The sequence below is a fragment of the Apus apus genome, chromosome 2 (genome assembly GCF_020740795.1).
Source record: "Apus apus isolate bApuApu2 chromosome 2, bApuApu2.pri.cur, whole genome shotgun sequence".
NCBI lineage: Eukaryota > Metazoa > Chordata > Aves > Apodiformes > Apodidae > Apus > Apus apus.
In genome coordinates, this window is record NC_067283.1 from 6,779,606 (window position 1) to 6,794,513 (window position 14,908).

Below are 14,908 nucleotides of genomic sequence, written 5' to 3' on the forward strand. Positions count from 1 at the left end.
AGAAAACAAAAAAACCCCACAACCAACAAACAAACAAACAAAAAAAAACCACGCAGAAACGGGCAACAGATCGACCTGGTTTCCCCGCAGCGTTTCAAAACTGGGCTGTAAATCCCCCGACAGCAGCGCGTTTGGAGAGAGTTAATCACAGCTCCCCCGAGCCAGCGGGACCGGCCCGCAGCGCATCCCGCAGCGCATCCCGCACCGCTCCCACGGGCTGGCAACCCCCGGCGCCGGCAGCGCCTGCCGTGACCGCCTCCTCCCCGGGGCGGGGGCCGGCACCTCGGGGAGCGCTGCGGGTACACACCGACCAGCCCCCGGCGGGGCGGGAACCTCCTCCCCAACGCCGTCCCGGCCGTCCAGCTCCGCGCCTCACGGCCGGGGCCCTTCGGGACGGCCCCGTCCGGGAGGGCGAGGGAGGTGAAACTTCCTATTAAGGGCACGGCGGCTCCGCAGCCCCGGGCCCGCAGCGCTCTGCGGCGCCGCCATGGCGGGGCCCGCCCGCCCGCCGCGGCTGCGCGCTCCCGGCGGCGGGAAGCGGGGCGGCTCTCTCTCCCTCCCTCCCTCCCTCTTCTCTCCCCGCCGCCGCTGCACCTGCTGCCGCGGGGGAGGGCGATGCGGCGAGGGGCCGCCGGGCCGGGCCGGGCCGCGCGTTCCCGCGGGCGGGAAGGGCGCTGCGGAGCGCGGGCCGAGCCGCCTGCAGCCGGTGGAGGCCCCGCAGCTCCGTCACCACCCCCTCCCCCCCTCCCCAACCCCGCCTGACGGCGGCGCCCCGCGCTCACCCACGCTCCGGTAGCCCAGGATCGCGATCTTGCGGGACTTGGACGGCGGCATCTTCTCTCCGCCCGGCCCCGAACCACATCAAGGGCGGCGGCGGTCACGGCAGTGGTGGCGGAGGAAGGCGGCGGCGGGCGGCTGAGGGGGGAGCGGGGCGCGCCGCCAGCGACATGCGGCGGTGGGGGAGGAGGGAGGAAGAGGAGGGAGGAGGTGGAAAGGGACGGGAGCTCGGGAGGGGGCTGGCGGAGCGGCGGCCCGAGCGCACGGGATCCGCGGCGCCTGGCGGCGGCAGCGCCCGCCCACGTGACCGCCGGGGTGGCCGGCCCCTCACGTACCTGCGAGGGGAAAAACTCGCTGCGTCATGCCTGGCTCCCCCCCCCCTTCCCCCCCCCGCCCATACACACCGCGCCCCGATTGGGCGGCTCCGCGGGGCCAGGCGGGCGCTGATTGGCCGGCGAGCGGCGGCTGCGGGAAGAGAGACGGCGTTCAAAGAGAGGGGAGGGGCCGGCGCGCCTGTGCGCGCAGCGGCGGCCGTTGGAGCGGGTGAGCCCCGCCCGCCAACGGACGCCGGCGGCGCGGGGCGGGGGAGAGGCGGGTCCCCGGGGGCTCCTCGGCGGGAAGGCGGCTGCGCGACCCTCCGGTGAATGCAACCCGCGCTGCCCCCGGGGTGGGAGGGGTCCCTGCGTGGACGGCTTCTCCGTCGGGGCGGTTGGGGAGCCGGGCGGTAGGGCCCGGGGCTCCTGAGGGGAGAGGGACCCACAGAAGGGTCGGCAGGGCCGCGACTTTTCACGTGGTCTCGGTGCCTCGGCGGATAAAATGCGGCGGTTCTGGGGAAGCGGTAGGTCTGGACAGCTGTGAAATGCTGGGGAACGCGCGCCAAGGGAAGGGCGAGGGGTGAAGGAGGGGTGAGCCGCGCGGTGAGGCGGTGCGGAGCTCGGAACGAGGCGGTGCGGGCTGCGTGTGCTGAGGGTGCCCTCGGTGCGGAGTTGAAGGGAGAGAGGGAGGCACGAAGAACACGCAGCTCGCCTTTTCCCACATTGGCTGCTACTTATTTTGCAAAATACCCACTGAACGTTTTGTTGAAAAATGAACGTTAGAAGAAAAAGCCATGTTTTCCATCTGTATCTTTTTGGGGGGCTACGCTCACCTGGCTAACATGCAGTTGTGCTAGGGTTCAATTGACTGATACAACTAAACCAGCCCAACAACCTGATGATAAGAGGTGGGTTTTCATTCATCCCCACATGCTGTAGCATCTAACCTGCCGAGGGGAGGCACCTAAAGCAAAAGAAAGGTACACAAAAGTGATTTGCTCCTGAAGACAAGCTTTAAGGAGGTATCTGCATTGTTTGAGTTAGCCTCGTTGTACCCTCTTCTGGATTGTAGGATCTTGAAGGCTAAGTACTGGTTACTGTGAAACAACAGGTGTGATAGTTTGTAGTGACTAGGTGTATGATGAAAAGATGGTTATTACATGAGAAAATTGAGGGTTTCTGCCCTACCTGGTTCAGATAACTGGATTCTTTTTTTCCTTGTATATTTTAAAACACCTAGGTCTTTTTATGCAAGACATGAGTGGTGTTTTAAAAGACAGGAGGACTGCAGTAGCTGTGAGCCAGCAGCACTATCCCTTCAGTAGCTCTGCAGCTGTGCATCATATTTGCACCCACTCCCTCTGGAACCTCATGGATTAAAGGTCCTCCTGGTCCAAAATCTCGGCTATTTACTGAGCCAAAAAGACTGAAAGAAGTAGTAACAGTTACCTTCCAGAGACATAAAATGATTTGGAAACATAGATTAAGTTTGTGGTAGTTTCAACTTATGTATCCTTACAGTTCTTACTGCTGGGCTTTGCACTCTGCTGAAACCTAATCTACATTTTCAGCAAATATGTTCAGGTCTTTCCATAAGCTCAGAGGAGGGAGTGGTAAGCATAAACACTTTTTGGTTTCTGAGATTTTCTGATTGTGCATACCTCCTTGACACCCCACTTCTCTTGATTAGGTCTTTTCCCTTACTCTCTTTTTTTTTTATCCTACTGGCCTTTTGCACTCTTATCTATTTATTGATCTTGTTTCCACTAACTTGCACTTGTTTGCTCTCTGCTCATTTAGGAGGGCTCACAACTGCAGGATTTCTGCTACCCCCTTCAGCTGCTTCATTTACAGCCTCTTGACTGCAAGAGTTGTCCCACCCAAGGATACTTGCCATGCTTGCTTAGCACGTGTTGCAGCAGGAACACAACTCATCATTCCTGGGCATGGGTGGTTTTTAAACTTGCAGAAAAAACTATGACTTTTTCTTCAACTAGTTTTCTGGAAGGAATCGGTTTATAATCCTTATTCCATTGGATCACAAGTGTTTGGTTCAGTCTTTACTGGGACACCTAGAATACAGGCAAATACAGAGCTTTCCAGGGAACTTTGTTGTTCCTCTGCACTCTGGGATGTGGTGATTGTGCTGAGCTGCCTTTGAGAGCACCCAGGGATAGTGCTGCTTAATCTGTAGCTGCTTAAGCAGAGGTGAGAGGATCTGGATGGTGATAAGACTGTCTTTGCATTTCTCCTGCCCAGGTTAATCTGAAACACTTTGCTGGCAAGCTGTGGTGCAGAGGTAGAGCACCCCTCTGGCTTGAAGCCTGTGTCATAGGTGTCTAATCAGGGTGTTGCACTGCATTTGAACACTTTGTTTAGAGCTTTAGCTTCACCCACTCATCAAGTGTTCCCTCACCAAAATTCTTCCCCTCTCTAAGTGTGATATTCAGGCAGTGATTTCACAGTGCTGTGTTCCGTAGCCAGGGCCACATTAGGGATTAGGGCTTTGCCTGTGCATTCACTGCACTTACTCCAGCTTCTTTTCTACAGGGTTTGCAAGTTGTGAACTACAAAGGAGTTCAGAGAACACTGGGGCAAGTGACGTGCACCACACGCTGGCAACGCTCCAAACTTGCCTTGTATCTATCTCACTTCACCAAATACTCCTTTCAATCAAACGCAGCCTTCATACCAGTTCAGTCGATAAATTACATTAATTTTATTGTAAATTAGTTAAGAGCAGACATGATTAATGAACACAAAATATTAGGTATGGCCTGGGTTCTAAAAAAGAGGAAACATCAAAAGGGAGAACTGCAACCACCAGAGTCTGGATGTACAGTGAGATCAGGAACAAATGTTGAGGGAGGCTCAGAAAAGGGAACACTTCTTTCTTTTGTTGCTTTTATCTGCTTTGTTGTGATGGAGGAAAAAAACATGATGGAGGAGAAACAGTAATGAATTTAATGTAAACATAACTCAACAGTTGAGTATTTTTATGATCATTCACTACAGACAAGCCCACCAACACACACTGCTGCTCAGAGTCCAGATGCAGAGTTACTGGTATAATTACCTGCTCTGTACTTTAGCACATCAGGACCTTCCTGAGTTTTTGCAGCATCCAGCATTTGCATTGGACACGCTTCCACGTGTTCAGCAGAGACCTTGCTGCCCACAGAGGCTACCAAGTACATTCAGTTCAGTCTTAATGCTTGTACCTCCCGCATTTTCACAATGATTGTGTTTTCCAGTATTCAGTTAGAAATACTAACAAAATATTAGTAGAATCAAATTAAGGAACTAATTCCATCCACGTGAGCTACTGCCATGCAGGTCCTGGTGTGCAGCTGGCAGGGACATGGGGTTTTTCTCTAAAGGAATGAGTTTGATGTTTGAGTACAGGTCACCTCCTGTTCCCTTTCACTTCAGTGCAAACAAGTCTGACTGCAGTAATCATAAAACTGGGGACTCAAAGTGACTTTTAAAGCTACATTTAAATTAAAACCTGAAGAGTAAAGAGCAGTGTCTGCAGAACATTCCTTTTTGCATAATACACATTATGAGGGTAGTATATTAAATTATTCAGAATGACATTTTCCTCTCCAAATTACCTCTAATCAGCATTCACCATGGGAGCATAAGGCGTAGAGGTTCATAGAAACTTTTGGAGTCGGCTGGCTTCTAAAACTGACTGGAATGCTCAGTAGGAACAGCTAACCAGTGGGTTAACCAGTACATGTGGTTTCACTTCCAGTTGGACCAAAGCTGAAAGACTCCCAACTTACCCTGTGCTCTCTCAGAAGATGGTGTGGAGCATTCTTAGAGCAACCTGCAGTCTTGGAATCTTGTCTGCTGAGAGGACAAGAGCTCAGACCTCAGAAAGCAAGGCTGGTTCTTTCTGCATTACCCAAACACTCCCAGAATAACCATAGTTTCTTAGTAAAAGACAGTAAATAGGCCTCAGATACACAACATCTGCAGTCCTTTCCCAGTAGACACTATTTGTGTCAGCTTAAATAACTTGGACCTTATAACTGAAAATTCCGTAAGTACAACAGGAAAATGTTTTAATTGGTCAAGTTATCACTGTCAGCAAAGAATAATTTTCTAAAATTAGTTCACATGTCTAGACAGTGAAAAATACTGCAGGCTGAAGTCTGCTAAGAAACATTTTCTTACACCTCAACAACTACAAATATCCAGAGCAGGTAAAAAACAAACTTATTCTGCTCTAGGACCAAGAAGCAGTTCAGAATAATTATTTATCAGTCATCTCTTGCTGGGCAAGGAAATGCACAGGGAAGCAGAGAAATCAATAATGTTTTAGTTCTGCCAGTTAAAACAGAATCCATTCCAACAGCTCTCCCATCCTTCAGGACAGAAAATCATCTAGACATTGATCTGGCTTTCAGGAGTTCCATGGGGGAAGCTCCCTGCCATCTCCATTTGCAGCACAATCGTGTCTGTGGAAAGAAAGGGAGCACCTGGAGACAGTGCTATGGTCTCAGAGCTATAGGTACTGCTTGCTGCCTGCTGGAAAAAAAAATGTGCAAGAACTTGAGTTTAATGGCATGTTGTTAATTATTTTCCATGGCCAAGGCCTCTCACGAGCCACGTGAAGTCTGCCCTAGAGCAAAGCTTGAGTTGCACTGTCACTTTAATCTGGTACATGCAGCTCTGCTGCTGAGTCATCTCTCCTTTCTCTACCCTCATTTTCCTATTCCTGTCCCTCTCTTATGCTGGAACAAGCATTTTTCTAGCTTTGTAGTAAACTGGTCTGTATTAAAAATGACATGGTTTGTTTAGTTTTGTTTACTGCATCAGCATTGGTACTTGTGCCATGACAAGCAGAGTGCCTTTTTGATAGCACTGGTTTATTCATGCTTGGGGAGTTACACTGCGATTCTACTTCTCACAAATTCCAGAAAGTAAGGGTGGAAATTCTCTAAATAGTGTTTTGTATCACTGAGGAGGCTGCTTTCCATCATTTTGCTAGTACTGCATCCACAACACGTCAACAGCACTTGTAATAATGTTAAAACACAAAGTCTGTACATGGTTGTTTGAAAACTGCAAATTCATTCTGGCTTTCTGCATACTAATTTATGCAGACAGGCCCAAAGCTGTCTGCATGGAACAGGGCCAGAAGACTTTGTGCTAAAAAATAAACTACATTAAAAAAAAAAGAATATAATTGGCTCAACTCATCACCATCTTAAAAAATTCCCTGTATACAGGGCTGAAAAACATGCTCATAGAGATCTAGTGATTAATTTAGGCAACTCCCTGGCATCCCACCTCCTTGAGGAGGCTACGAGGCAAGTGCTGGAGCAATGTCTGGGCTTTCACCAAGTTATATCTCTACAGCTTAGGGGCCATTTGCAGGTAGCACTACTGACCACTTATCCTGAATAGCAGCTACCACAAATTATCCCCTCCACACACCCCAGAAAGAACAAGAGCCACTATTTTTAGGTTCTATTATTCCACCTCCCCACCAAACACCATCAGAGCTGTGCTGATGTCATCTCTGATGGCAGCACTCAGCACCAGACCCTCAGGTCTGCTGTTAGACCAAAACAGCTATTTCAATTCAATACCATCCAGAACTGTAGGGCACAGAGTCAACATGTACCTAGTCAGACAAGGTGCTGGAGAAGAATCTACAATGTTTTTCACAGAGTAAGGAAGTGAGATAAGTCTAAGAACAGTTTCCATTATGTACGACAGGAGTATTTTTATACATGAAGGATGCCAGTAAGAAGAAAATTCACACATTTAGTTCAAAATTTAAATTCTAGAAACCTGAGGGATTCTAGAAAAAAAAAAAGGGGGGGGAGGGGCTTTTTGTTTACTATTGAAAACCTCACATTTCATAAGCAAATTGAAAACTTTAAAAAGGTTACCTCCATGTTTATGAATGAAAAATAACAGATCAATTTAATGCCATTATTTCAGTAAAGTATTCAGGCTGGAAACACAGCAAGTAGTATTGCCTGCATTATTCCATTAGTATAAGCTGCCTTTAAAGTCAAAGGAAAATAAGAATGCTTCTATACCTAGACTTACACTAATCAAAATGCATGTACCTTTAGACATGCAAAAGCACTTGGCAAGAACTGCTAAAAACAAACTGATACTGTAGGGTTTAATTTATTCCATCTACAAGAATCTACAATTAGAAAAGTCTCATCTTCAAACTGTACAGTACATTTACATTAGCAGACACTTCGCAGCTGTCCTCACTCCTCCACTTCTGTACAAATCATACACAATAAAAGTTTTGTTTTACAAACATTGCTTTACATGTTAATATAGATGAAAATATTGTTCTCTGGCACTTCCTCCATGGTGCCTGTGTATTAGAGCCCAGAGCACTTTGGATCTGTGCTTTTGGAATCTTCAGCTCGAGTAATATGGACCGATCAACAGGCCACAGCTTCTGCAACTTCAAAGTTTTAAATAATGAGAAAATCTACCACTTTGTTTGTATAACAATCAACAGTTTATTAATGGATATGGTGAAATTTTAGCTATCCACCAAGGATGTGTAAAAAATTGTCATGAAAGTAAAAATAAATAAAGCTGTTTTTAAAATCAGTCTTGTTTTACATCTCAGTTCAGAATGCAACATTTAACATAAAACTGTCATTAAAGTTTTAAAGAAGTCTACCGATATTCAAATTACAGCTTTTATGACAAATCTAATGAGAACTGAAACTGATTTGGTTTTAAGTTTAAAGACTTTCACATTCAAATACAGTGTCTCGTTTAGCACAATACTTCCTTTGACAGTGATGGGCAACAGTGATGACATATTGCTGTATTTTGACATAAGGCACTATGATATGAATATGCCATACACTTGCCTTATGTCACATATATCCGTTGCTGACCAGTGACTTCTGTCAAATACAAAATGAAGAAGTTTCAGAATACAGTGCATTTTAATGAAGGACATCATGTGAAGTCTTCCAGCAAATGTTTTGAAGACGTTTTGAAATACAAGCCTACATTTTAACATAAGCTTTTTGTCATGCTGCTTTTTTGTGACATCACTGGGGGGAATAGACTCATCATCCATCACTAAGTCCCAATACACATTCCCAACCATCCTGCTCTGTTCTACTGCAGTCACTGCTCTTGAGACAAACTTGACCCAGAAACTTTGTTCAAGTTCTCCTACAAACATGTATACATTCACAGCAGTCATTCACTTTCATTCTCCTTTTGTTTGGCACCTGTTAACAGAAGAGGAAAGCACGTGTCATTTCCTTATGCATGTAACACTTGGCTCCTGGAAAGGCATGGCTCAGTCTGAATGCTTCAACTTGGACCACATTATCAGAATCTTAGTACTGGAGAACATTTATCAGGAACATGCTGCAGGATTGCTAAACACTAACATAAAACAGAGTGGGGAAGGCCTTGAGACCATGACTGCTTCTAACTTCATTGGCAAGGTAGTCTAAGTAACTCTTCTGGGAAGTTACTAAAAGTGGCTTTGAAGATTCTCCCCTGCACAAAAACTTATCTAAAAAAACCTCAACCAACTAAACAAAAAGCCACATTCCAAACCAGTTCATCAGCTTAGAAGCCAAGCTTAATCATCATAAATGCCTCCAAAAATGAAGTCCTGCTTGAGAACAACCTATATAGGAAGTCAGTTTAACTGCACTTTGTTGGTGGACCCATTTTCAGAGGCAGCTTTTGCTTACAGGAGGGATCTGAGAGATCTGTTCAGCAGAACTGTAGAGCACCTTGCCTCTTCTCTAAGTACCCAAACTAGCTGCACACTGGGCAACGACTGAACCCTGTGGTGAGTCTGGCTCCAGCATCCAGCTCTAAGAGAGCAAGAATCTCTTGCCAGCAACTTGGAGCTACTACTTGTAATGTATAATCAAGTGCTGAAACACTCATTAAATGCATCCAGTTTTCCCATCATGACTGATACTTCCACCCCTTAATGTAGGATGGTCTTAATTCCTGACAGCCAATACATTTTCCTTTCTAGTTTGAAAAAAAACAAATAGGAGATTTTAGGGCATGATTTATCTGGTTTTCTTATGCATCTAATTTAAGAGATAAATCATTCTTCAGGCTCTACAAACTGGATCTACACTGCAGACAATCTCACTTTGTGAGACAAGTCACAATCTAAAACTAGGCATCTGCCTGTGGAACTGCAATCTAATGCCTAACTGCTCCTGGAAAATGCCTTCCTTCCCCTCATCTCTTCCAGTGGCATAATCCTGCCCTCTTCTCTTGCTCTAACCCCTGCACTCAGTACTAGACTCTTCTGTGAGCCAGTTTAGTGTGTCCAACTGACAAAACCCTGCAGCTTTTTTGCTGGCTCAGTTTCCTGTTAGCTCAATGAGTTAAAGCATCTCACAGAGGCATCTCCTAAGTCTGGATCCTGCCACATGCTAAATGCCAGAAGCACATGGCCCAGAGGCTGGGAGCAACAACTGTCCTTTTTAATTACAGAGCACTGCTGTATCAGCTCAGAGTTGCAACTTAAGTGTCCATTTAATTCCAGTATAACAAAGCTCTTGGTTTGTCAGTATCCAGATTTATCTTTTCTTTCCAAACTTGGCTCCATAAATAAGATCTACTCTCTAGTCACTGGGGAAACTACCTCCTCTGTCTGGAGAGGCACTGTCTGCCTGTCTTTACATCTCCCTCCTAGAGGGAACATATACTCCCCCATTCTCTTTCTAGGCAATGAGCCCATTTGACTCAAGCCTGGTTTCTCATACTTCCACAGAAAGCTGGATTACTTGCTTCTCCAGGTCACTGAAAGGAACTAGATGCACTGACATAAAACTTCCAGCAGTACTATCGATTACTTCTTTTTGAGAAGTCTTAGTATTTTAAAAAGCTACATTCACTTTTTTTTTTAAATCTATAGATGAGCAAGACTTTTACATTATCATGTTATCTATCAGTGCAAGTATGAAAGTATGAAATCCCTTAATGCAAGTTAAGCTTCCATTTAGACTTTCTTTTCTGAAGGACATATCCAGTTCAATTTGCTTAGTCTGATATTTTGAGGCAAAATTCTAATCAGTAATTTGACTTCCTCACAAAGCCAGAGGGCTTTGCTTCAGTTGTTGTGACACTGAAATAATTTATGTGGTCGAAGTTAAATTACTAACAAAGTAGGTTAGTAACTTGGGCAAACCGTTAAAAAAAAAAAAACATAACAAAACCAAAACCAAGCCCCTGCCCAACATAAAAGTAGTATAAATCAACCTATTGTTGGATACTCTTGTTAAAAGGAACCTGGTCATGTCTAGTAATACACTATAGAGATTTCTACTGGAATACTTCTGGTGGGCTGGGGTGATGTCTCTGCCATAGCTGTGCCAAGCAAAACCCATAGGACAGCTGGACAACTGCAGGACTTGGAGAGCTAGTGGTGAGCACAGCTGCATCCACATTAAGAGCACTTGGCCAGAGCACTGAAATTCAGGGAAGTGGGGAGGGTACCCTACTGTAGATGCCCTCTATATGTGCAAAATTCAACTTCATCCTGTTTTTACTTTTAAAACAAAGAGCTTTTTTTCTAAAAGGAAGATGCTTGTACAGCAATGGTATCCATGAAGCTTCTGCATATATTCCTCAGTGAGCAAAAGACTGACAGTTAATATTTTGTCAGCTTTTTCCTGAAGAGAAATGAAAAGCTTATTGAAGAACTACGATCAAACAGTTACAAAAGCTGAAAAATCAAAAGTTTGTCATCGTCAAATGACAACCAGCAGGGTGGACACACTGCCAAATGTCTCATGGCAAAGGGCAAAAGGCAACATGCATACCTGCTGGTGTGAGTACCAAAGCTTGTAGAATGTCAGAAAGGGAGATGATCCCCACGATGCTATCTGCTTCATTCACTACCACCAAACGATGAACCTGCATTAGGGAAAATATCTTGAGACATTTGCCTGATTTAAAATAGTAGCCAAAGCAAAGAAAAACAGAACAAAAAATCATAAAATAATGCAGTATGAAAGCAAGTAGGAAAAAAAGAATGGTTAACAACATTAGCAATTCCAATCTCACAAAGCAATACAAACATGCTTACCCTACATACGTAAAAGATAATGCATGTTTAAAGAGCCCACAGATACGTGACAGGGCAACAAGATCTGAAGTGACAGCTAAACTGAGATGTAGGTCCTTAAAATACTTCTGCTCTCAGAAAGTGGCTCTCAAATCAAACACTCTTCCCCAACTTAGAGGCTCTGCCCAACTCAGCCTGCAACCTCAAAAAATAAGGTACAATAATAAAATGAGGCTTCCTTCTGAAAACTACTTGCTCAACAGAGAAAGGCACAGCACTAAAACTTGTTGTTTCTTGACATGTCCAAGTTGGCTTTAACCTACTATTCTTGCAGGGCTGCACAACTGGAAGTAACTGCCAGATTGGTTTTAAAATCTTACGGCTCTGTGCAAAACTTTCAATTTATTTGTACAAATTCACTGTAGAGTTAACAAACACAAGGGCACAACTTGGATGAAAGGTTTATCAACAGTAAGACTGTATTTTAAAATAAATTTTATCATTAACAAATCTATTCTAGGAAATATTTTATGCTACAAAACTTTTGTTCTAACTGTGGGGAAAGTAGGTGGGTATCCTGAGGCTCACTGGCCAGGGCAGCCTACAGCAGTCAAAGACCCCTGCAGAACCAGGAGAGTGCCCTAATGTCTGTCCTGGCACCAGAGTCCACCGCAACTGGGCAGAGTTGTATAACTTGAATCACATCTGAACTGGCTCCTAAGGACATGGAGCTCCTGGGGGGAGTCCAGAGGAGGCCACCAAGATGATCTGAGGGCTGGAGCAGCTCTGCTCTGGAGACCGGCTGAGAGTTGGGGCTGTTCAGCCTGGAGAAGAGAAGGCTCCACAGAGACCTTAGAGCCCCTTCCAGTATCTGAAGGGGCTCCAGGAAAGCTGGGGAGGGACTTTTTACAGGGGCTTCTAGTGAAAAGACAAGGGGAAATGGATCAAAACCAGAAGAGGGGAGATTTACATTAGGTATTAGGAGGAAATTCCTTAGTGTGAGGGTGGTGAGACCCCTGGAACAAGTTGCCCAGGGAAGCTGTGGAAGCTCCATCCTTGGAAATGTTCAAGGGCAGGTTGGATGGGTCTTGGAGCAACCTGGACTAGTGGGAGGTGTCCCTGCCCATGGCAGGGGGCTTGGAACTGGGTGATCTTGAAGGTCCCTTCCAACTCAAAACATTCCATGATGCTAAGTAAGCAATCCTAAAAAGGGGTGTTTGTCAGAAGTTGAGAGCCTACTATGTGTTTACTTTTTACCTAAGTCTTCACTATTTTAAGTTCAAGTATCAGCTATGACAGTGATGAAAGTTATAAGAATTTTTCTCACAGAGGTGATAGCAAGAAAACTGCATCAGTCTTTATTAAATAGATATTTTAATTTATGGTTGATGTCAACAACTTCACTTCTGGACAGATACAAGAAAAGAGGAGCCCTGAAGTATCTGACAAGTCATACCCACCTGACACAGGGAGGAAAGAAAGAGGGAAAGGAGAGAAAATATTATTGCATTTTCTTTTTGATGAAACCGTGTTGGTGATATTTTAGATGGGGTTATTGTTTTTTATATGCACACTTAGTAATTTTATCATTCTCTCAGTAATTAAAGCAAAATGGACAATGTAATCGTTTCAGGTTTGTTTCATTTCTGGTAAAATCAAGCACTCATCTGGCTACTAGAGATAACTTGTAGTTTTGACTGAGTCATTTTTACATATAACCTCACTATGTTTAGACTGAACCTAATGGTAGTAGTTGTTCTTAAAACACAAATGTCTAAAGCTTCTTAAGACAGTAATAAAATTATCCCAATTTCAAAACTGTATATCAGCAATGCTAAAATTATCCCATTTCAGGAATAAACTCAAGCAAATACAGAGTGTTATAAGTAAAAATCGCCTCATGAAGGTTCTAAGGGGTTATTAACACAGTAGAAGTTTTACTTGTATCAAGTATATGCATGGTTACAGCCCTAAATGTGTGTGTGTGGGGGGAAGAGTGTCTTGTAATTCTCCTGTTTCACAGTATTTATAGGACAGCAGTGCAGGACCCCATATGTAATTGTACCCATGACATTCCCTGAACAATAGGCCAACCAACCTAGCTGTAAGCTGGAGTTTAAAGAACTACTGGTCCGCAAAACTTATGGCAGGCTTGGAAGAAACTTGACTCTTTCAATAAATGCTCTGTAGTCAGTTCAATTAATGTCATAAAACAAACACAAATAACTGAGTGTCATTACAGACATACTGTTCAGTACTTTGCACATGCCTATAAGCATCTCTAAGCTAAATCTATAAAACATACCTAAACATATGTAGTTCAGAAAAAATACTTTCACAAAGTAACTAAAATGAATTTATCCTTTAAAAAGGGAACTCACCTCAGCCTTCACTATTCTATCCACAATGGTCTCCAGTGTTTCCAGCATGCTACACTTCACAACACCTTCAAAATACTGAGAACGGTGCTGTAGGGCTTGTGTCACCGTGATATCTAGGTTATTATATGTTTTTTCAGCAGCAAGATTCTGAAAAAAACCCAAGGCACATAACACATCTCAGTACTTCGTAATAATGTAAATATTTTGGCATCAAGTAGATACACATTTCTGGTGTAAATTGAGTCTGTTCCAAGTCACATACTAAACAAAGCAGATGCCCTTCAGCTTCAGTTTCTGGGAACATGCAATTATGTTAAACACCATATGACAGACTGGGTTAATTGATAAAACTGTTCTGTGATATGCATCAGGCCACTGAAAAATCCTACTGCACTGATACTTGGCTTGTCAGGCTTGGCTTGAGGATGTCACTCATCCTGCTTTTGCCATGAGTAGAAAACACAAAGATGAAGTTCTACAGATTTGAGCATATACAGACTATAAGAATACACAATTTTCCTATTGTTTGTTTCTCATAGGATAGGGGAGGAGACCAACTTCTCTGAACATGACACATGATGTATATCATAGTGGAGATCTGAGTAGAGAGCAAATTGAAGATTTTCTTCACCTTTCTTATTTGTGGGCTCAAACTCCCTCTCCTGGACTTTGCTGGCACTGCCATTTGACAACAATTTCTGTGTGCATATATATATATTTCAATGAGTACTATAAAAATAATATAAAAACCCTTGACCACCACTAAAAGCAAGAAGATTAAAAGAACTTGAAAGCTGACACTCTCAACCTTCCCTTTAAGACCAAGACCATGTTTGTAGCAAGAGGACTTTGTTCAGACCAGCAAAAGCTGTATCTGTAGGTGAGACCATAGCAATATTTTGATGGTGTTGGCACATCCTAGCCTATTGATTTTGTGTACTGAAGCACTGAAGGAAGAACAAAGACTGACCTTTAAAATGAAAACACTGAGCCAAGCAATACAATGAAATTATTTTTTGGCTAGAATATGCTGTGATTGGTCAAGTTTTTTGATTGACTTACACCAAAAATGACAAGATAGGTTTGAGATGATGATGAAGACACAAGCTGTTTTAGTTAACTCATTTAACTAATTCCTAATGAAGGACATTAGGAGAATATAAAATCCTCTGCAAACTGAAGTCACCCTACACACAATACCTAGTGTAATATAAAACTACTTCTATACCATCACACCATTCCCAGGTTTCTCCCATCAAAAACATGAAAATTCAGAACTCCATTAAAATGAAATAAATACAGCAACTCAGCCAGCTGAGCATACAGGAATAGCTTAACACACCAAGCGTATCAGCCACATGGTTTAAAGT

At 44.2% G+C, this 14,908-nt stretch overlaps 2 protein-coding genes and 1 long non-coding RNA gene across 7 annotated transcripts in view; 1 reads left to right on the plus strand and 2 right to left on the minus strand.

Moving 5' to 3' along the window:
- The window catches only part of RHEB (Ras homolog, mTORC1 binding), a 40,514-nt gene extending 39,373 nt beyond the window's left edge, over positions 1-1,141 (minus strand). The window contains exon 1 of one of the 3 annotated variants that reach the window (XM_051612824.1): positions 1,113-1,141. In XM_051612824.1, the coding sequence (XP_051468784.1) occupies positions 1,113-1,140 (28 nt within the window). In that variant the 5' untranslated portion in view covers position 1,141. The other 2 variants (XM_051612825.1, XM_051612822.1) reach the window with 2 other exon arrangements.
- Positions 1,142-1,333: 192 nt separating this feature from the next.
- Positions 1,334-7,694, plus strand: LOC127381747 (uncharacterized). The gene is made up of 2 exons (XR_007888787.1): positions 1,334-1,615; positions 3,642-7,694. It is a non-coding gene; the product is annotated as an uncharacterized LOC127381747 (long non-coding RNA).
- The window catches only part of PRKAG2 (protein kinase AMP-activated non-catalytic subunit gamma 2), a 225,423-nt gene continuing 218,091 nt past the window's right edge, over positions 7,577-14,908 (minus strand). For all 3 annotated transcript variants that reach the window (XM_051612435.1, XM_051612434.1, XM_051612436.1), the window contains 3 exons: positions 13,539-13,685; positions 10,913-11,006; positions 7,577-8,335 (listed from right to left, as the gene is read on the minus strand). In XM_051612435.1, coding sequence (XP_051468395.1) covers positions 8,304-8,335; positions 10,913-11,006; positions 13,539-13,685 — 273 coding nt within the window. In that variant the 3' untranslated portion in view covers positions 7,577-8,303. The remainder of the gene's footprint in view (positions 8,336-10,912; positions 11,007-13,538; positions 13,686-14,908) is intronic.